General features: G+C 38.0%; 1 protein-coding gene across 4 annotated transcripts in view; it reads right to left on the reverse strand.

Moving 5' to 3' along the window:
- LOC106093004 (CCR4-NOT transcription complex subunit 7) overlaps positions 1-21,749 on the reverse strand; it is a 64,396-nt gene that overhangs the window by 25,427 nt on the left and 17,220 nt on the right. For 3 of the 4 annotated variants that reach the window (XM_059370972.1, XM_059370971.1, XM_059370973.1), the window contains 2 exons: positions 11,951-12,312; positions 5,082-5,499 (listed from right to left, as the gene is read on the reverse strand). In XM_059370972.1, the coding sequence (XP_059226955.1) occupies positions 5,082-5,499; positions 11,951-12,312 (780 nt within the window). Of the gene's footprint in view, positions 1-5,081; positions 5,500-11,950; positions 12,313-12,546; positions 12,731-21,749 lie in introns of those variants that run through there. The other variant, XM_059370970.1, reaches the window with a different exon arrangement.

A 21,749-nucleotide genomic window follows, 5' to 3' on the forward strand; every position in this document is an offset into this window, starting at 1 on the left:
TGGGGGTGTATGGCGGCTTCAGGAGCGGGAAATCTTGAAATTATTAATGGAGTAATGGATCATAAGTATTACATTGACATTTTAAAGAGGAATTTAAAAGATAGTGCTGTAAAACTTGGGCTTGGTAATAACTTTTAATATTATCAAGATAATGACCCCAAACATTCTGCTTTAAATACCAAGATGTGGATGCTGTATAACTGCCCCAAAGTCATTAAAACTCCTCCTCAAAGTCCCGACTTGAACCCAATTGAACATCTTTGGGAACATCTCGAACGCAAATTGAGAACGCGCAATTTTTCGAGCAAGAGTCAAATGCAACAGGTGATAATGGAGGAATGGACTAATATAGACCAAAATATAACCGCTAAATTAGTCCAATCGATGTCAAACCGTTTAAAAGAAGTTATAAGACGCGGTGGTCGAATAACAAAGTATTAATTTTTTTAAATTATGTTATTTATTTTTTTGTTTTTTTGCAATGATGAATACTTTTTTTGTTTAATTTTTTGTGTTCAGCTGTAAAATGGCCCTTTTTGTTCCAATAAATACTATTTTTTTCTTTAAAAACAATGAAATTGTGTACATATATATCACACAAGCACTACTGCATCATTAGTTTAATATGTTTTTATTCCAATTGTCTTTTGTAGACTTATTAAAAAAAAAAACATTGAATGATGAATACTTTTTTTGACCGCTGTATATGAAGGATCATTAATTTGGAAGTTTTGAAAAATGTACAGCGTACACGTGCTAACTTAGGTTTATAGCCACCGTTAAATCTGATGCGCCAATTCATAAATACCTTTTAGAAAAGACATAGTATAAATAGGTGTTCATTGGTCGATTAGTGTCATTCAACAAGTTCAGACAAATGGCAAGACATTTTCCATTCAAGTTATTGAATACGATACAACATGTCGTTCAAGGAGAGCTCTTTTAACACGGAAGGCAATCTTGACATAGAATCTAGCCCAGTTTCAAGCAACTTGGCAATTGTTGATGGACCAAAAAGTGAACGAAGTCGCATCTCCTGAAAAACCACGTCATCGGACGCATCAAATTTCTTCAGTTCACTACCAAGGAACGGTTTAATTGCCATAGAGCTTAAGTCCCTATGGAGCAAAACATTGAAGTTCTGGCATATATCTGATCAAGCCTCTTGTGCAAAGCTAACAAAAATTTTGAAAGACAACGAGCGTTGCTGAAAAAGCAAAATTTTGATTTATTGAAATTTTGATTTATCTTGACATGACCAAGTTAAAAGGCAAATGGATGTGCAAGAAAGATGAGGACCTCTACAAACTACAAGTTGAGAGCAAAGGCTATTACAGCGGCAAGCATGCTGGTCCCAATAACATTCATCCATCCAGCATCCAGCGAAAGAGGGCAATGGAAGCGAATTTTTCCACACTTACCAACTCAGCGATAGTTCATTGTTCCACAAGTAGCACAGACTCATTCGACAACAGTACAGATAGTCCAAGGGAGGGTTACAATGCAAAAATCAACGAGAAAAAGGAAGCATAACCCAGCAGGAATTGGAAAATGCGAACGGTCCTTTGAACCGGAATGAGCTTCCTCACCTACAGGAGCTTGACAAGGATCGCCACCTCCACATGAAAATGTGGCTACAACAACAACAACAAAACTAGTCCCCCGGCACGGGATGACTATTAACACCACACCGGTTGGAATTCTCAGTTCCGATATGTGTGCTAATCATCGTCATTGCGAGAAAGTCAGCTAAGATCTACAGGTTGCAGATAGTGGGCTGCTCCATAAACGGAGTAGCTGCAACTACAGTCGCGGACAATCAGCGGCATCGAGTGGAGTCTCAGTGAAAGCCCGGGCGGAACCGGCTCTTGCTTAAATACTGAGTGACGGTAAATCTAGATATGACAAGACGAGTTATTAGCGCCTTTAAAGAACCCATTGCCCTATGGACCGGAACAAGCTTGCTCACCTATGGAGCTTGACGAGTATCGCTGCCTCCACACATGAGGTCTGTTCGCGTACTTTTCCAGTCAAAATTTGCTGGAGAGTAAGAGCAGTCGTTACTCTATTTTGTTATTTATTTGGATTAAACAGCTGGTTTTGCAGCATTAAACAGTTGTTCAATGCTGCAAATTTCTGCTGGGAAAAAAAGTCCAGTAGAAATTTGCAAGCCCTCAATTATCAAACTCTCAAAATTTTGCTCGCTCTCACACACTCTCCCGCTCTCTTCTGCTGGCAAATAAAGTACGCGAACGACTTACAGTAACAATTTGTGCAAATTTGCACAACTTTTTGAGTACACGAACAAACTTATAGTTATGTCCTTCAACATTTAAAATATAGGATTTTTTTCAAACTTCTTTATAAGTAAATTGGCGAACGAATAGAATAAGAATATGTTAACGAATTTAACGTTGAAACGTAAAAGACTTCATTCACTATGTCGTTACGAGGCAAAAGTCTAAACAAAGAAGAAGTAAAGTAAACAAGTAAAAGCGAGTTCGGCCAGGCCGAATGTTATATGCCCTCCACCATAGATCGCATTTGTCAAGTTCTTTGCCTAGTCTCTCTTTTTAGGCAAGCAAATGATAATGGATAAGAATTGCTATGCTATTGGAGCTTAATCAAGTTATCGCCCGATTGAATTGAATGTTGGAGACCATAGTAGAAGTCACTGTGTAAAATTTCAGCGGATATAAATTGCTCTGTTTAGGGGCTCAAGAAGTGAAATCGAGAGAACGGTGTATATGGGAGCTTTATCATGCTATAGACCGATTCAGCCCATATTTGGCACGTATGTTGAAGGTCATGGGAGAAGCCGCATAATAAAATTACACCCAAATCGCATAAGAGTGGCATCCTCTAGAGGCTCAAGAAGTCAAAATCTCCGATCGATTTATATGGCAGCTATAACGTGTTATAGATCGATTTGATCTACAACACGTTATAGCTATAACACGTTATAGCTGCAAAATTTCAGCCAAATTTCAAGAAGTCAAGATCCAAGTAAATGGTAGCTATTTCAAACCATGGATTGATATGGCCCATTTACAATCCCAACCGACTTTAAGAAGTATGTTTACAATATTTCAAGCGCCTAGCTTTGTTTCTTCGAAAGTTTGCGTGCTTTCGACAGACCGACGGACGAACAGACCAGGTCTTAGACGAATATTTCGAGGTGTTACAAACAGAATGACGATATTAGTATACCCCCATCCTATGGTGGAGGCTATAAAAAGGGTTAGAAGAGGGTATTGATTAAAAAGGGTCAAGGCTTCAAAAAAGGGCTCAAAATGACCCAACAGTAACGCTGTGTATATCCCGTGTGGTTTGGGCGGATAAATCTCACACCCTCTTTTCAATCTTACATAACCTACATATTTTGACATACTTTTATGCTGATAAGGAAGAAGATATTAAAATTGAGCATTATTATGAACAAAATGTAAATCCATTTCGTGACACAAAGTAGTGTCAAATTGTTAGTTTTCATTCAGTAAAGTCAAAATAAATCTTAAATGCTTACTGTGTCACCGTGCAATACTATGGCAAACTTAAAATTTCACTTTGGATATGTCAAAATGTAATGAAACTTTTAAACTATTTTTTTTTTTTAAATAAAGCTTTAGAAAATAAAATTGTTTTTGCCCGGTTTTCCCCAAAAACTCGTTATTTTTTCAAAAAAGAAAAATATGGATTTTGAATGGAAGTACTCTGTAAAGTAAAAACCTTCAGACTTGCCACAGTAGTGCTTGAGCTTTTTTTCATTCTTTGGCTAAACAAACAAAAAGAAAGAACCGCCTCAGCAATAAGTTGAAAACCTAGAAATGTGTTTCAGTGCCCTGTAGAACACATTTCAAATATTTTTTTAATATGAACTTGTTCATTAATGCCAAGAAATGAATTAAAAAAAATAAATGATCATATTAAATACCAAAAAAATTTAAGAAAGTTTTAACAAATGTACAAAAAGATAACTAAAACAGAATTTGTTAATGAAGTTTCATTGGCTTTTGGACATGAACAAGTTCATATTAAAAAATTTGGAAAAAAGGGAAAAAAAAATTTCGAAAAAAGATTTTGAAATAAAAATACCAATGAAGATAGTTTTTTTGTTTTAACAAAAACATTCTTTTAATTAACAAATTCGTAGTTAACAACAAATTTATAAAACGAAAAATTAAAATCAAAACTATAAAATAACTTCATTAACAATTCATGAAATAACAATTAAAAGTTTCTGTTTTCAATTTTTATATAAAAAAAAAATTAATGGTGTGGCAAGAAAAAAGTATTTCAAAATTCAAAAATGTTAAAAATCCTCCTAATGGAGGTTATTGTTAATGCTAAGTTTGGGGAGATCAATATCAATTTAGAGATTCTACTAGAAATAGGTTATAAACTTCTTTTAAAATTTAAACCCAAGTCTTGCAAGAATTGGAACAAAAAACTAGTTCGAGAATATGTAAGAAAGGAATTTGATTGAAAAATAAAACTTAAATATAATTCAAGAAATAAAATTAAAAAAAAAAAAAAATAACTCAGGGATATTAAACCAAAAACTTTTCCCAAAAGTCAACATTTCATAAGGCCAAGTTCTGTTGAAGGAATTTTTACAAAGCTTAGCACCACTAAGGTGATAAGCACTAAAAGCTTGACTGTGCAGCTCAAACCAATGACATTCCCTTTGTGATTTCAAATCTAGATTTTTTGAGATACAGAACCCGTACCCTAAAATACTATTTCGTATCGAAATTCATAGTGAAAATGATTTAAGCAGTTTTCAAAGAAAACAATATTTGCCTTGAAATTTCAAGGATAAACTTAAAAATATTAGAAACAACAAATTTAGAAATATATGAAAAAATGAGCAGTGGGCCATAGAAAGTCTATCGCTATCTTAAAACTTTGTTAAATTCTAAGACTGATGACAAGAGGTGATGACTTTCGGCTGATGACAAATTAATGCATGAATATGATATGCAACTAAAAACCTAAATATTGTTGTTATTACATTCCAAAGCATAATCTAAAAATGTTGATGTGGGCTCTATTGGAAAGTTATTATTTTCATTATATACCTCACGCATTTTAAAGAATGCCATTCCCGTGAGCAGAGCATCGGAACCGGCCTGATGTTGTGGTCCCACACGACGTAATTCCAGTTGATCGGCCACCTCTTGGAGGCCACCTTTGAGATTTTTACATGATTTCATCAAATACTTAATGTCATAGATGTTGGGAAAGTAAATGTGTAGCAAATCGAAAAATTCACTTTCATCTGCGGGTAGATTTTGATCTGTTAACAATTTCAGTAAATAGCCAAAATCATAGCCCGAATGGAAACATAGCCATTTGATGTTGTCAACCAAAACTATGCCCGAAGACATTAAGAGTTCGGCGAAATCCAAAGGATCGATGCCATCCTCCTCATGCTTTTTAAATTGTATGCCCGAATTTTGCAATAGATCTATGGAATCCTGGGCATACATATCCTCGCTGAAATAGAAATGAAATTAGGCGTAAATATATCTACATATATGAATTGCATATTAGGGTGGTTCAATTCTTTGGCGGTTGTCATAATCATAATCTACGACAAACTGGGCAAAGGAGTTTTGCCCAAAAACTATGGGTATCAAAATCAAAACGGCTGTCGCGTTTTTTAGAGATTTGCTTTAAAAAATACCCAAGAATAGAGCTGTCTTAGAAAAATTCTAGCTCGGGTTACTAATTAAAAAAAAAAATGCTCGTCATATAAAGTCATGTTTTGTGGGAAAATTGGCTTGTCGGCATTTTTTTTTTTGTATTCTGGAAACCGTTTTAGTGTCTTGTTGAATTTGGTGGTTTGATAAGCCTACTAATTTTGACAGCAGGTGCGATTTTATGTCAAAGTCAATAAACTCCTCTTTATAAAATATTAAGAAAAGGATTTTTGTTGTTGTAAAAATATGGTGGCTCTGGAAATACAACGGTTTCGGTTTTTTAGTTCGGGAAAAACACAAGTAGTTTTGATGGTTTTCAATTTATATCCAATATTTTGGCTGACTCCGTTTAACCGTTTACGAGGCTGATTGTTGAAAAATTACAAAGAGAAAAAAAACTCAATATTATTTACACTTAATTGATGGGTTACACTGAAAGGAGGCGGTCTTCGCTTCACTTTCTGCTGTCAACTGTTAGTACGTTTCTATACTTATTGACAATATGGCGTTATACTTAAGCCCAATTGTCTAGGTGTCTTTTGTAGTTAATTCTCTCATTAGAAGGGATATTAATGAAGTGCAGCATCTCGAGCGTAAATCTGCGTCTGTAGTGGTTTTCTTGTGTGAGAATCTGCATGTTGTTGCAGTTAGGCTTAGACCAGTCAATGCAGTGGGCAGCAATTGTTGTTTTTTGTTCAAGTGGTTTGTTCGTAGCTTACTGGTCTGACATATGCAAGGAAAGATGAGTTTTTAATTTCGTCATCGTAGTGTTGGTCTTGTCACCACATTTGATTTGTCTTCCTTCTTAGATTTGGTTCTACTGAACAAGACATTAACCGTCCTATTTGTCTTCATGGTCAGCTGGTACTTTTCCTTGTTGTATATATATTCGACTGGTCCAACCCTTCCGAAAAACCTTCTATACACGTTACGGTTTTGTAGATTTTTGTACCGCTGTTCCCAATTCTGTCAGAGTTGTTGGCAGTTTTTGTTTGCCTTTGTGTATTAGTCTATTAATGGTGTGCGAAGGAAAATCGTTGTTGTGTAAAATGGTTTTGATTCTTGCTTCATTGTGCGCGTGGAAATCTGGGTCACTAATATTTAAGAATCTTTTGATGAATTTTGTTGTGGTATTTATTATAATCCGTTTATGGTGTTTTGAAAAAACAAAATTGATTAAACGTCCCGAGGCAGTAGATTTCTTATACCAACCCGTTTTCAATACATTTTCACAACTGTGAATCATACTGTCAAGATATAACAATTTTCCTTCTTGTTGTTGTTGGTGTAGCAGTTTGTTGTGTTCTATCTTTCGTCTGCTTGATTCTGTTGAGTGTCAAGACTCAGGAACTCTGCGACTAAGATGGGGTGCGTCCACAGGGATATGTGTCTGAGTCGAGTGGGTGTGGCCGGGCAGTTAAACAGGTGACGTGTATCGTGCGGTCCCTGGTTACAATCGGGACATACATCTTGCACGTCGGCATTAATCCTTGCTCTGTATGAGTTGAGGCGGCTGCATCTGCCGGAACGTAATTGAGCCAGAACTACTTTGGTTTGCGGCGGAGGTCAATTTCTTCAGGTGCAATGGGAGGCGGTCGTTCTCCAAGGACTACATTCACCCGGTAGCCATTTACCGCATCTGCTACCGTGTCTCATGAATGTTATCTAGACCTGCTTGATATGCCGCTTGATCTAGAGGTTCTCTCTTGGAGCGCTGAACCTCACGCTCTATATCATGTAGATCTACCTTAAGGCTTCTGGACGGTGGATATCTATCCACAAGATGATGGTTTGGATGGTCTCAAAGGTATTGCTTAGACAGCATGTAGTTCGCTTCGCACTGGTAGTATCTTTGTCTCCTGATGGAGGTGGTCCACATAAGAACTGAGGAGACAGTCCGTCGCAGTTCGATTCCACTGCGTGTCATAAAGTTGGCGCTACATAACTTACCACGGACCGGCCAATTGCTTTGTACGTGGTCAACAAAGTTTCTTTGTCTGCACCCCCAAGTGCTGACAGCAAGTGATTTGAGGACCTTGTTTCTACTTTTGACTTTATCGCAAGTTACTGTGGCATGTGGGGAGAATGTGTAAGAGCTGTCAAATGTGACGCCAAGTATTTTGGGACACTTGATGGTCGGATTCATTTCTCTATCGACTATCACAGTCAGCTCAGTATTCACCTCACGCGTATTTGTAGTGAACAATGTGGCTGAAGATTTGGTGGCATATATCTTCAGATTTCTTGCAGCGAAAATGAGGCAAGTTCGTTGAGGTAGACGTTCAACCTATCGCAGAGGTCAACAATGGGTGGGAGGTCTGATGCCATGATGTCCTCAGTGTCGAATGGCTTCGATAGGTCCAGTGCCACGAGAATCGTCCTATCACATGGCCTGGCAAATGTGTGCGATGATGACATGCAAAGCTGTTGTTGTGCTATGCAGTCTTCAAAATTCATGTTGATGTTCGGCGAATGGAAATTCTCCTACGAGGCTCGGAAGGAGTGATGACTCAAGCATCTTTGCTACTAGTGAGAGAAGCCCTTTCCAGGCTTCAGTAGCGGAATCACTCTGCCCATTTGCCAGACAATCCCATGGTAGCCGGTTATACGTACCGGATTGACCCGATGGAGTTCTTCATCGGCAAGGGCTGCCGCCTCAGTGCCACAACAACAACATCGGGAACTATAAAAGTGTTCAAAGGCAGGTTGAGGACAGTAGTAAGGTACTCAACTCCAGGTGAATCCAGATTCTTCAACATCAATGTAGAGATTCCGTCGGGGCCCAACGCCTTAGATGATTTGGCGCCACGGATGACATTCATAACTTCGCCCACGGTAAATTGTGATGGCTGTTCATCGGCTCGGAGACCACGAATACGGCGAATGGCTCTCCTCCTTGCCCTGTCACTCTCGGATGCACAATAAATTGACGGTTGAACAACCTGGCGCATCCCTTCGGATCAGTCACGGTTATTTTGCCAAAAGTGTCTGAGGTCCTGTCATACCGTCTACCGGGGTTCGAAAGCGACTTAACATTAGACCACAGCTTGCCTAAACCGATGCCTAAGTTACATTGCTCCAAGTGTTCGTGCCACAAATTCCGTTTATGTGCGTTGACTACCCTGTTTATTTGCAGATTCAGCTCGCTGATTCTGGGGTTAGTGGGGTTGATAACACGAATCCAACCCGCTCGTCTGCGAGTACCACTACCTGCGCCGAGAAATTGAGCCGCACTTTGGGTATTCGACCGGCTGAAATAAAGCGAGCGGCTGCTGCGTTAATGATGTCTCGAATTTCCTCTCAGCCACTAGCACATTTGAGGGGGGTGGCAGTTCACTGAAGCGGCGATTGGTATACTCTCTGAAGCCAGCCCAATCGGCCTTCTTCTGATTGATAAATGTCCGGCGCTCAGAGGTTATGAAGTCGGGTGGTCGCTCGATGGTAAGAATTTATGGGGGAGGTGGTCTGACCCCAAAGAGATGACGGCTTGCCAGAATTCGTCACTTAGGAGATCAGGGGATGCAATGAAAATGTCTGACCTCCTCGTAATCCTAGTGGGGCATCCTCATTCACCTTGCAGAACGTGGAGCTTCAATCTGTTCTGCCAAAGCTATGCCACGCAGGTCGTTACCTAGGAGAGAATGCCATGAAGTGTGATGCGCATTAAAGTCCCCTAGAACCAGACGATTATGGCCAGATAGTAATCCACTTTTGTCGGGGTTAAAAGCTTGGCCATTAATCGGGACACAGCTACCAACCGGCGGTATGTACACGTTGTTTAGCTCCATCTCGGCAGTACCGTATCTGCATGTTCTTCTTCCTTTGTGAACTGTATCTGGGGATTGTAGGAGTGTAAAGCTTGTAGAGTTCTGTTCACTTCCGTTCTTCTTATGATAGCGAAGAAAGTGTAGGCTACAAATATGCTTACATTGAAAACCTACACTTATGGTAATCAACGATTGCTTAGAGTAGCAGTTGGGCAAGCGTGTTTGTTTGTAATAGTTGGATGTCTTCATTTGGTAGAAACATATGAAGTAGAGTATTTTTCTTTCTTGCTGCGCTACAAATGAAAATACTCTTAAGAGCATAGTTTTAACCTAGAAGACATATCTTTTTGACAAATCCTACCGACGTGGTTCCAAACGAAATCGCGATCTAGGAAACTAGTCAAACGCTATTACAAAGCAAAAAACGGGTTTTTGTGTTCTATTTATAATAGAAACAGATTACCTACCCTATGGTCTGCAGCCGGACAATATCCGATTGTATGAATTATATCAAAACCAAATAAATTTAGTGCAGAACTTGTTTCTAATTTTTGCTTTAAAATCTAAGGCGTCTTTCACATTGTACTTAGGGACCATAGTTATATGTTTTACAAAATTTATTATGTACTTGCATAAGTTATAAGATGGCGAATTAATTGATAAGCAAATTGGTTTTAATGGTGTACCCTCTTTATGGATTTTTGTTAGTCCATAGATCCTAGGGGCCAACGCAGCTCTGCTCGTCAATTTGCTTTTCTCCTGAATATTAATCAGACAAGTTTATTATTTTTCGTTTGAAATCTTGAGAAAGCATCTATTTTTAATCGTATAGAATTCCCTTCAACTTTGTATCGTCATCGTTTTGTTCATGGCGACCGTTTTGCCCCCTTTATCTGCACTTTGAATAAGTAAGCCTTAAATATGTTTCGTCTGTACCACTGTGTCCGCTACATATTTGTCTTTGCTGCTCATTCGAGTCTTTCGCCAATGATCGTCTATTAGTGTTGTCAGCTTCGTTCGCGCCATCTCTTGATCTTCTCTGCTATCGGTTAGACGGAGTTAACCGAAATATTGAAAATAAATTGAATAAAACCATCAAAATTACTTCTGTTTTTCCTGACCTAAAAAAGCCGAAACTACCTAAAAAGCCATATAAAAAAGTCAACTATAACCTCAACAAATCGAAAATTAAAATAAAAATCGAAATAAGAGCGTGCTTAAATCGGCCGGGCCGAATCCTTTATACCCTCCACCATGGATAGCATGTGTCGAGTTCTTTGCGCGGTATCTCTTTTTAGGCAAACAAAGAATAATGAGTAAGGAATGTTATGCTATTGGAGCTAAATCAAGTTGTAGTCCGATTCAGACCATAAATAAATTGAATGCTAAACATTGTAGAAGTCATTGTGTAATATTTCAGTCCATTCGGGTAAGAATTGCATTTTGTAGGGGCTCAAGAAGCAAAATAGGAAGATCGGTTTATATGGGACCTGTATCGAGCTGTAGATCGATTCAGACCATATTTCACATGTATGTTTAAGTTCATGGGAGATAATAACTGCGCCTTCTAGAGGCTGAAGAAGTCAAGATCCCAGATCGGTTAATATGGCAGCTATATTAGGTTATGAAGCGATTTGAACCATACATAGCACAGTTGTTGGTTGTGGTGACTACATCTCCACAATATTTGTACTGTATTTTACTTTGTTAGTTTTTAAAATAATATAGTCTAAGGAGCCTTTGGATTTATTGTAAAAAATACTTTTTATGTATTGAAATAAAATTTCCAGTTTTGTTTGAATTGTTAAGATTGAAACACGAAGTTCGGAGAATATTCTTTTAATTTGAATTGTGGCAGTCCTACAAAGTGATATCAAAACATTTCGTGGAAAATTTCAGTCAAATCGGACGAGAATTGCGCTTTCTTGAGGCTCAAGAAGCTAAGACCCAAGATCGGCTCTTATGGCAGCTATAGCAAAACATGGAGCGATTTGGCCCATTTACAATCCCAACCGAGCTACTCTAATAAAAAGTATTTGTGCAAAATCTCAAGCGCCGAGCTTTACTTCTTCGAATGTTAGCGTGCTTTCGACAGACAGACGGACGGCCATTACAAGATCGACTTATAATGTCATTAAGATCAAGAATATATATACTTTATGGGGTATATATATTCTTCGAGGTGTTACAAACAGAATGACGAAATTAGTATAACCCCATCCTATGGTGGAGGGCATAAAAAAAAAATTGTTAAACAAATTTGAGAAAATACTACGCCAACAGAAATACTCTAAATAATGAATATATGAAATTTCGTCAAAATCGGACATTTGGGAATCGAGGGTCAGACGTTAATGGGTTAAAAACAGAAAGTTTAATTTTAGAGTTATGATAACTTAAGAAATTTTTTTAGAATTTGTCATACAAGACGATTTACCAACCGCTTTGTTCTTGACCCACCCTATTGTATATATTTACCTCAAATTAAATTTGAAATTAAATTGCCATGTACTATAGCCAGGTGGTGTTTTGCCCTCATCATCCATAAATGTCAATCCCAATTGTATGATGCGCAGCAAATCAACATTACAGCGCAATAATTGATAGTGGTAGTCTGAGGTTGAACGAAATTCACCCACTGGACGTGCTACCACACCGGGAAATTCCGTGTCCATGGCAACATAGTGATACTTTTGCACCACTTTGCGTATGGTACGAAATTCCTCCTCTAGATTATGTTTCCAAACATCCCGTATGCCGCATTCCTCGTTGCTGGGTATATTGGAATTATGACCACCCGACCCATGTCCACCGGCACCACCTACAGCAGAAGGCATCGCCTGTGAAAATAAAAAAAAAAAAAAATGTATAAACTTTGTTTTAAAAAATTAATTAAAACAAATAATTTGATTAAGAAAATAAGTTTACTTTCAGTATAAAAATGTATGAAGGCCAATGGAGTAAATTTTGTATAAAAACTAATGTGATTAAAAATACAAAATGATGCAACTGATGCATTTGCGCATCAAGAATACAAAATTGCCTATTGTGATTTAGGCAGTAGCAAGTCTTACAAGCAAAAACATATGTATAACACTATTCTAAAAACCACGTTAACTGTTATACATAATTATTTTGATCAATGCAATTTTGTCTTGGATACAAGGGTAAGTTCTAATGGTTGTGATTGTAGTTATTATAGTCGCTAATAAGTGGGGGGAGCAGTTCTAGGTCGGGAATGTTGCTTAGTCGATCCCTGTGTATTTTAGCTGAACTTGGGAATTTGTACATCAAATAATTTTTAAGTTAAAGATAGTGAACAGGCGTGAGTAGACAAGCGCGATAGTCATTTTATAATAATGAAAGCAAATGCAAATGCAAATTTTGCCCATGAGCATTCCACTAATGAACAGTGGAATGTTTTGACCCTACTTTTTCGTAAAAGTAGGGTCAAAACAAATTGGCGTTGAATCAATATTCTAAAATAAAACATGTAAAGGAAAGCTGAAAGTCGGACGGTGCCGAGTATATAATACCCAATACTTACCCTATCAATGGAAATTGGGAGCAATATCTAATTTTGAACCGAAATTTCACCTAATTTCCACCGAAGTCGGAAGCTTTCAGATTGGTTATAAAACAAACCGTATGAAATTTCGAGGAAATGTGTTTAAAATTGTAATGACTACGGCTTTATATGTGCAAATAGGGCGATGTATGTATGTATATGGAAACTAAATATAAGTTTGAACCGATTTTGATAAAATTTAATAAAAATATCAACAGTAATTCCGTATGAAGTATTCCATAATCCGCAAACTGTGGACGCGCCCGGTAGCTCCCAGCTAAACTTCACGTAATAACGAAGAACACCACACAGATTGTAGCTCAAAGTTCTAGCCTGTGTGATGCTCATACTTATCCCGTGATCGGGAACCAAACGCAGTCACATGTTATAGTAGCGGGGTAGTAGTCAAGTCCGGAACTACCGAGATAGAGCTTTATAACGTGTATATACTGCAGCTTGATAGTTGTGCCCCATGTTATATGACTACAAAAGTCGCCCGTAGTCCAGCTACAATCGCTTAGTACTAGGAGACATTAATATTGTTGTTGTAGCCACACTTTTATGTGGAGGTAGCGATCCTCCTCAATAGTTGAGCAAGCTCGTTCTTGCCTTACCGTATTGAGTATCATTGGCATTCCGTATTTACTGCTACTTGACGAGCTTGATGAAGATTGCTACATCCACATGAAAATGTGGCTACAACAACAACAACTGCTACCCCGTCTGGAGCTTTCCACCATCTGCAACCTGTGGTAGCGCCAAACTGCTCTCAGCTAAGCTCTCGTATTAACGAGTAACCATAACAAAGATCAGAGCTTAAGGTGGGTACTTGTGAAAGCAGATGAGACAGTGCATGGAGTATTTGAGAGAAAGATTCTTCGTAAAATATATGGACCAGTTTGCGTTAACGGAGAATATAGGCGAATGGATGAAGAAGCTCCAGCAAAGAAGTCTTTTGAAGGCAAACACGGTGGTACACGCAAACCGGGAAGACCAAAAGCCCGATGGAAAGATCAAGTTGTGGGAGACACCTCGAAACTTGGTGCCAGAGATTTTAGAATGAGCGCAGAAGATCGAGGCGCTTGGAACGCTATTCTACGTTCGGCTAGTGGAACAAATATTCTGTCATAGCCAATTAAAGTAAAGTAAGTAAGTATTACTGAATGGAAGTAAGAAAGAGGTCAGTATAGCTTTCGATATCAAAACGGGACACATAGGACTACGATCTCACTTATGCAAGTGCGGCAAGTGATAGCATGTGGAGGGCAAGCGGGGAAGATGATGAGATGTTGGAGCATTTCCTATGTCATTGTCCGGCTTTCGCGGCTTACATACACTGGCACTTAGGTGGGGACACAATACCAAACATCAACTTAGGGGCGTGGTAGCGAAAACAGTTAGGGATTTTTTAAGCAGCACGGAATTCCGGGGCGGATTAATATCCTCACCCGCTTTTCAACCTTACCTAATTTAACGAGTCTTAACCTTACATAACGCTTTTGCATCAAAATTGTCATCAAAATCAAAATTCTCGATATCTCCGTCCGGCATGGGATAGGTATGAGCTCCAGGCTGTGTGGTGTTCTTCGTTATCGCGAGAGGCTTAGCTGGGAGCTACCGGGCGTGTCCACAGGTTGCGGATAGTGGAATGCTCTATACGGAGCAGCTGCAACTGCAGTCGCGGACAATCAGCGGCACCGAGTGGAGAGTCTAAATGAGTGGCTATTCGGGTGGAACCGGCTCTTGTTTAAATACTAAGTGTCTATGATGTTAGATACGACAAGGCGATTCAAATACTATCTGGCTGCAGCAGCAGCCGCATCAGTTTCAATTAGGCAGATTTTATTGACAAAGTATAAGATGTGCGTGTCCCCGCTAAACAGGGACCACATAAAAGGCAACACTGAAGAGGTGTCAAAGTCGAGATTATATTAGAGCTGGCAAACTATCGATATTTTCCATATTTTTTATAATGTCGATAAATATCGATGCTATCGTTAATTTCAGTAACTTTAAAGCAAAAAAAAAAAACATAAATTTTAGTCTCAAGTTCCTAGTTTCTGCTAAATAAAAAAGGAAGAAAATAAAAAGAGTTCGAATAAATATAGACAAGTTGACCGAACCATCAAGCAAGCGTCTTAGGAAAAGTTAAAAGTGGCCTGTCTGCCTGAAGGAACTTAGAGGCACAAGTTCAAACATACTGCTTCCAAGCAGTGATTTTTGCGGTAACTTCTATCCCCAGAAAGTTAACCTAAAGTACCACATAACATCGGCCCAAAAGAGGATCAATGAATTAGCTTGCAATGAGTGTCCAAAACCCTTGCCCTCAAGGAAAATCTTCGGTTACATGCAAGTCCAAGCGAGTACACGAGTCCGCAATAGTATTTTAATGCCTTTTGCAATTGCAGTTGAACCAGCACATAATGAGTAATCATCAGGACGCCTCCAAGCAGTTCAAATGTGAAAAATGTTCGTCGCGTTTTTGTGAAATATGCAGAGAGTTGTACATATGAGTTTGCATACTAGCGAAATGCAATTCCAGTGCTAGGTTAGAAAAGCGAAATTATAAAACATTCTTTCAGGGACTAAGTACGAGTATATTCCCCTTTTTTCTTTTCACATTTGTTGCCAGGCACTTGCTTACCAGAGTGTTTATTGCTGTTCAAAGATGAGCATTTGGCTCATCTAAAGACGCCTTGGATTATTCCGGAATGTTGGGTGAGACCTTTTTAGATGGTCATACAGATTTGATGTATTGCCCCTAGTTTTATATATATCTTTGAACACATACGGCAATTAGCGCTTTTTCCATCCTTGGTTTTTAGAAAAAAAGACCAAACTCCTGATGGCTTCTTTCTTGCCCTTACACTTTTGTTGGGAGTCATAACAAAACACTTCATACACAATTTCAGCCAAATCGGATAAGAATTACGCCTTCTAGTGAATCGGACTGCACTCATTGATATGTGAGAAGTTTGCCCCTGTTCCTAAGTGGAATGTGCATGGGCATAATTTGCATTTGAAGACGTAAAGATGACCACAACTCACTGCTACAACAACAACGCTAGAAGCACCTGTTGGTCTTTGTATCCCACGTGGTTTTGTTATTAGTAGTTGATGAGTAGAAAAATCACTAAATTCATAACAATTAATGTTAATTTGGTATGGACACAAAGCTAATAATGTATTGAATATCTGAATATATTTTCAAAAAGACATTTTAAGGAGTAGCGAAGCGCACCTCGCCAGATAGTATGAAATATGAACACTTGCATATTTCCAAAAAATTCTCTGTTAGAATTTCAATTTTCAATTAAAATTTTTTTTTTTTTTAAAGTCTTTTAATTGAAATTAATTTAATTTTGCAAATGACGGAACTTTGTCAAAATCCCGAAAAAAAATAACAATCTAAATATCGAAAAAAAAAAAAAAATTAAATATCGATAGTACCATCGATATTTTGCCAGCTCTAAATAATGTGTCCGTGTCGGACCTACATATGCACCATATCTATAACTAAATCTGACCCCATTTCTATGAAATTCACCAGTAATACTAAGAGTCATAGAAAAAACCTTCCTGCCAAATTTCGAGAGCATCGGTTAGCAAATGAGCACTTTTTGCAATATTTCTCAAAATCGGATGAACATATATATAGAAGCTTTATCTAAATCTGAACCGATTTCGAAAAAAACTTCTTAGATATTTTTGTAGTCGGTCGAGGTCGTCGAGGAAAGTGTTGTATAAAGTAATGTCGAGAGTCAAGAGAAAGTCATATCTGCCAAATTTCGATAGAATCGGTTAAGATATGACCACATTATTGCAATATTAGTCCAAATTTAACGAACATATACAGTGTCGTGTAAAACAAAAGCAACGCGTTTTCATATTGGTAAAAACAGTCATAAAATTCTATTAATGCATTATGCGAATGCAAAGTTTCATAACTATTTTACTTGACCTACTATAAGCGTTAAAAGCCCTATATTTAATCGGGGTTTAAGACCTATATTTTTATATAAATGAAGGTTTGTTCAATAATGGTCAATTTTCAGGTGTGCAAAACAAAAGCAACTAATTGAGTTGCACCATTTTGACTATTGTAATACATCTAAGATACATAGATTGTATTAAGAGGATAATTACTGACACAGACTTATCATTTCCGTTCGGTTTTATCGCTTTAAAAACTATTTATGTTAGAGCAATTCAGATTTAAAGTATTTCTCTTAAAAAAAAAAAAAAAAGATTAGCAAAAACTGCAGTAAAAAAAATCTAATTTTAAAAAATTTCAATATGACATCGATCTTATGCTTTGTGTAAATTGACTTGCTTTTGCTTATGTCGCTTTAAGAACATCTCAACAGTTAACACTAGTTGAGATTTTTTGGTAATTGGAATTTTTCATACTCCAACACAAATGTTATGTTGTTGTTGTTCTTGTAACTACATTTTCATGTGGAGGTGGCGATCTTCGTCATGTTCGTGTACGTGAGCACCGAACCGAACACTGATTTTGGTAATAAAATTCAATGATTTGCAAGCGTTGCTCGTTAGTAAGTCTATTCATGATAAAATGTCAAAGCATACTGAGCATCTTTCTCTTTGACACCATGTCTGAAATCCCACGTGATCTGTCAAATACTAATGCATGAAAATCCTAACCTCAAAAAAATCACCCTTTAGTACAATATTGTTAAGTTTTATTTTTTCTTGCTTTCGGTACAAAAATTTTTTACTTTATAAATTTTTTTGAAAAAAATTTGATTCTATGACCCATCAAAAAAAATTTTAAAAATGTTTTTTTTTTTTTGCTTTGCTAAAATATTCTTATACTTATGTTGTAAAAATTAAATAAATGGGGGTTTAATCACATTAAAGGTCGCGTTTCGCAAAAACCGCCGAAGTCGGTTCTAAACAAACGTCCAATTGGTGTCAGATTAAAAATTCAGGTTTCTAGGTTATTTAGTATACTCGGCTAAGACTTCGTTAGGATGGCATATTTAATACCATTTCCCTGTTTTTTTATTTGAAAAAATATACCAAAATGTCATTTTGTATTAGAATAAACATTTTATTGAAGTAAAATCGGATTATGGTTTGCTTGGCTGAGTTTTATAAAACTTCCATCAAGGATTGGATTTGTTATATTCTTTGTACTAATATATTTTAAACTGAAATTTAAAGCTCATTGGATGTTCTCAGCAAGTCAAATCTAGGCATCTAGTTTTTTAAGTTGGAAGTCATAACAGAAGCCTTTGTATAGTTAAATCGGATATGATATTAAGCTTAGCTAAATCGGGTAAGATATGCGCCTTCTAGGTGCTGAAGAAGTCTAATGGGCAAATCTTTTCGGATTTGACTCATTTGCAATTCCAACAGACCCACTCCAATAAGAAGTATTTGAGAAAAATTTGAAGCTGCTAGTTTTACTCGATAGAAAGTTTATGTGATTTTAACAGGCACACGGAAACTAAAAATGTGAAGACGATCGAGAATTCATTTCAAAAGTGGAGGGTCCACTTGCTCCAATTTTCAAAAAACCAGATCTCGGAGATTGGTGCACTGAGTTAAGCGAAACTTCAAATATAAGTAGTGTACAAATGTGGCATACATTAATGCCAATTAAAAGTAGAGTAAGAATCTTACATAAACATTTATTCCTTGGTGTCTTAAGGGGCCCCTTCCCCTAAAACCCCTCAGCAGGGCATATTTACCAATTGGAGCAAAATGGGCATCAAATGAAAGCTATTTAAAAGTACAGTAAGAATCTGACATAAAAATTTTTGCCTTGGTGTCTGAGGGGCCTACCCACCTCCCAAAACCCCTCAACAGCACATATTTACCGATTGGAACAATATGGGTATTGAATGAAAGGTATTTGGTTGAGTACACATCTGTTAAAATTCCCAAAACGGACATGAATGTCCAATCTCACAAAATGGGTACCAAATGAAAGTTCTTTGGGGGTTGACTACGAATCTGGTATACAGTGTCTGGAACCGGCCCATCCACTAAATATCCTTCAATTAGACGTGTAGTTCGATCGGGATAATACGGAAATTAAAAGAAAGGTCTTAGACAGTAGAGTTCGAATCTAATGGTGATATATCTGGGTCACGTCCTGCCGTTCAGTAGGACATATATATCGCGACAATAAAGGACTCAAATAAAAGGTATTTTAGGTCTTAGCGTCGAGGGACCAAAACTGTCATGTAGGACGACTGAGAACATATTGTACACAAATTAAAGCAATTATCAGAGGGAAATCCCCCTCCCCCATACTACCAAAAACAAAAAGGAATTACAAGTAATATATGAAGGCCGATCAGGATAGAATAGCACAGCAATAAAAGGTCTTTGGTAGTACCCTTACCCCAAAACACCCCCCAAACTGGACTTATTTACTGAACATGGGAATATGGGGCTTAAATAAAATGTATTTTAGTGTAGAATTCGAATATGATTTCCAAATATGGGTCCAAGTGTTGAGGGGGCTGCCTCTCCCCAAAAACATCCCCCAAAGGGGCCAAATTTACGACCATAGCAATATGGGGCTCAAATTAAAGGTATTTGGGAGTAAAGCACGAATCCGATATCAATATTCCGGAAAAGTGTCTATAGGGCCACCCCACCCCCACAACACCACCCAAATAGGAAGTATTTGCTGACTATTGCTATATGAGGTTCAAATAGGAGGATTTTTAGAGTAGAACACGAATCCGATATATATTTTCAAGGCCAACTCAGAGTGGCCGCCCATCCCCCAAAACACCCCAAAACCGGCCATGTTTGCCGACTATGGAAACATGGGGCTCAAAGCAAAACAACACCCAATAGGACGTATTTGCACACCAAGACAATTTGGGTCTTAAAGAGAGTGGAACTAAATATTTATAGTTTTTAGGGCCAATACCCCAAACCAAACATATATGCTGACTTTTGCGACAAGGAGTTTAAATGCGATTAGAAAAAGAATTTTATATCCAATTTTAAGGCCAATGGCCAATTGAACCCCATATTGATATCAGATTCGTGCTTTACTCCCAAAGACCTTTAATTTGAGCCCCATATTGCTATGGTCGTAAATTTGTCCGACTAACACTTGGTTCGGCAATTGGATATCAGACAAGTTTTCTAATCTTAATTACCTTTTATTTGAGTCCGACATTGTCGTGATTGGTCTAAATATATGTTTGGTAGGTTTTAGGGTGGGGTAGCCCCCTAGGTACACCGTCCGAAATTTGGATACCAAATTTTAATTTTTAGGGTACTATATGAGAGCACACAAAATTTCGCTTAAATCGCACCACCCATCTCCGAGATCTGGTGTTTCTGAAAATTAGGGTAAGGGGGAGGGTCGGCCCATACAATACGGCTTTCCATCTCAAAATTAACGAAAAAGGGATACCAGGTGCACTTCGATAAAAATGAAGCATTTGTAATGGACGGTAATAATGAAGTTTGCAGAGCAACTCGTGAGGAGAATCTTTACTTTATAAACTCGATTGACTCAGTAAATTCGGCCGAAGAGAAATTAAGGTCATCTTGATGAGCATGATTTGAAATTGCTTGCCGACACCAAGGGCGCACACGGAATTGAAATTAAGAAGGGCCAACGTTTATCAACATGTACAGCATGCTTAAGCGAGAAACAGACACGAAAAAGTATCAGCAGTCGAAGTGATAATCGTTCCAGTGAATTATTGGAGGTGGTTCGTAGTGATGTCTGTGGCCCCATGAGAGTTTATTCACACTCGAACGCACTTTCATCGACGACTATTCTCGATACTGCGAAGTTTATTTCTTGGAGCAGATATCTGATGACCTGAGTGCTTTTTAGAAATTTGAGAGTTTATCGGAACTATTAACTGGCAAGAAAATTAAATTTCTACAATCGGACAACGGCACCGTTCTTTTATATAAAGAATTCAATGATTACCTGAAAAAAAATGGCATAAGACGGAGGTTGTCGGCACCTCAACAAAATGGCGTGTCGGAGAGGAAAAACCGAACGTTACTAGAAATGGGTAGGTGCATGTTGACATAGGCAGGAGTACCTCAATACCGCCAATTACTTAAGAAATCAATGCTTCACTGGATCATTAAATGGAAAATTGCTAATAAAACTTTGAACAGGTAAACCTCCATTGATTAAACACTTGAAAACATTTGGCATCCGGGCATACGTTTTGACCAAGGATAAGACAAATGAAAAATTGGATTCACGCTCTGATGAATGTATTTTGGTGGGTTACTCTCAAGAGTAGGAGGCATATCATTTATGGCCGCCAACGAAACGTCATATAATCGTTAGCCGTGACGTGCAGACTACTTTTATGGATAGGCATTTGAGCCGATGGTCAGAGAAGACTTGGAACCACAATACGAGTGTGAAATGCCAATAGGAGAACAAGAGATCACCCAAAACGAGATTGATACACTTCATGGGCGATTTTGAGGATTGCGAATTTATTAATGCGGTTTTTACCGATGAACCTACAACTTATTACGAAGCGATGAATTCCCCAGATGGTGTCAAATGGCGACCAGCAATTGAAGACGAATTTTTAGCGCAGATATTAAATGGTACCAGATGACAAGAAAGTGATTGCCAATAGATTCGTTTTTCGCATTACAATGGACAACAGGAAGAAAGCTCGGCTTGTCGTAAAGGGTGCTCCCAACGGCCAGGGGAGGATTTTCGGA

The sequence above is a fragment of the Stomoxys calcitrans genome, chromosome 1 (assembly GCF_963082655.1).
Source record: "Stomoxys calcitrans chromosome 1, idStoCalc2.1, whole genome shotgun sequence".
NCBI lineage: Eukaryota > Metazoa > Arthropoda > Insecta > Diptera > Muscidae > Stomoxys > Stomoxys calcitrans.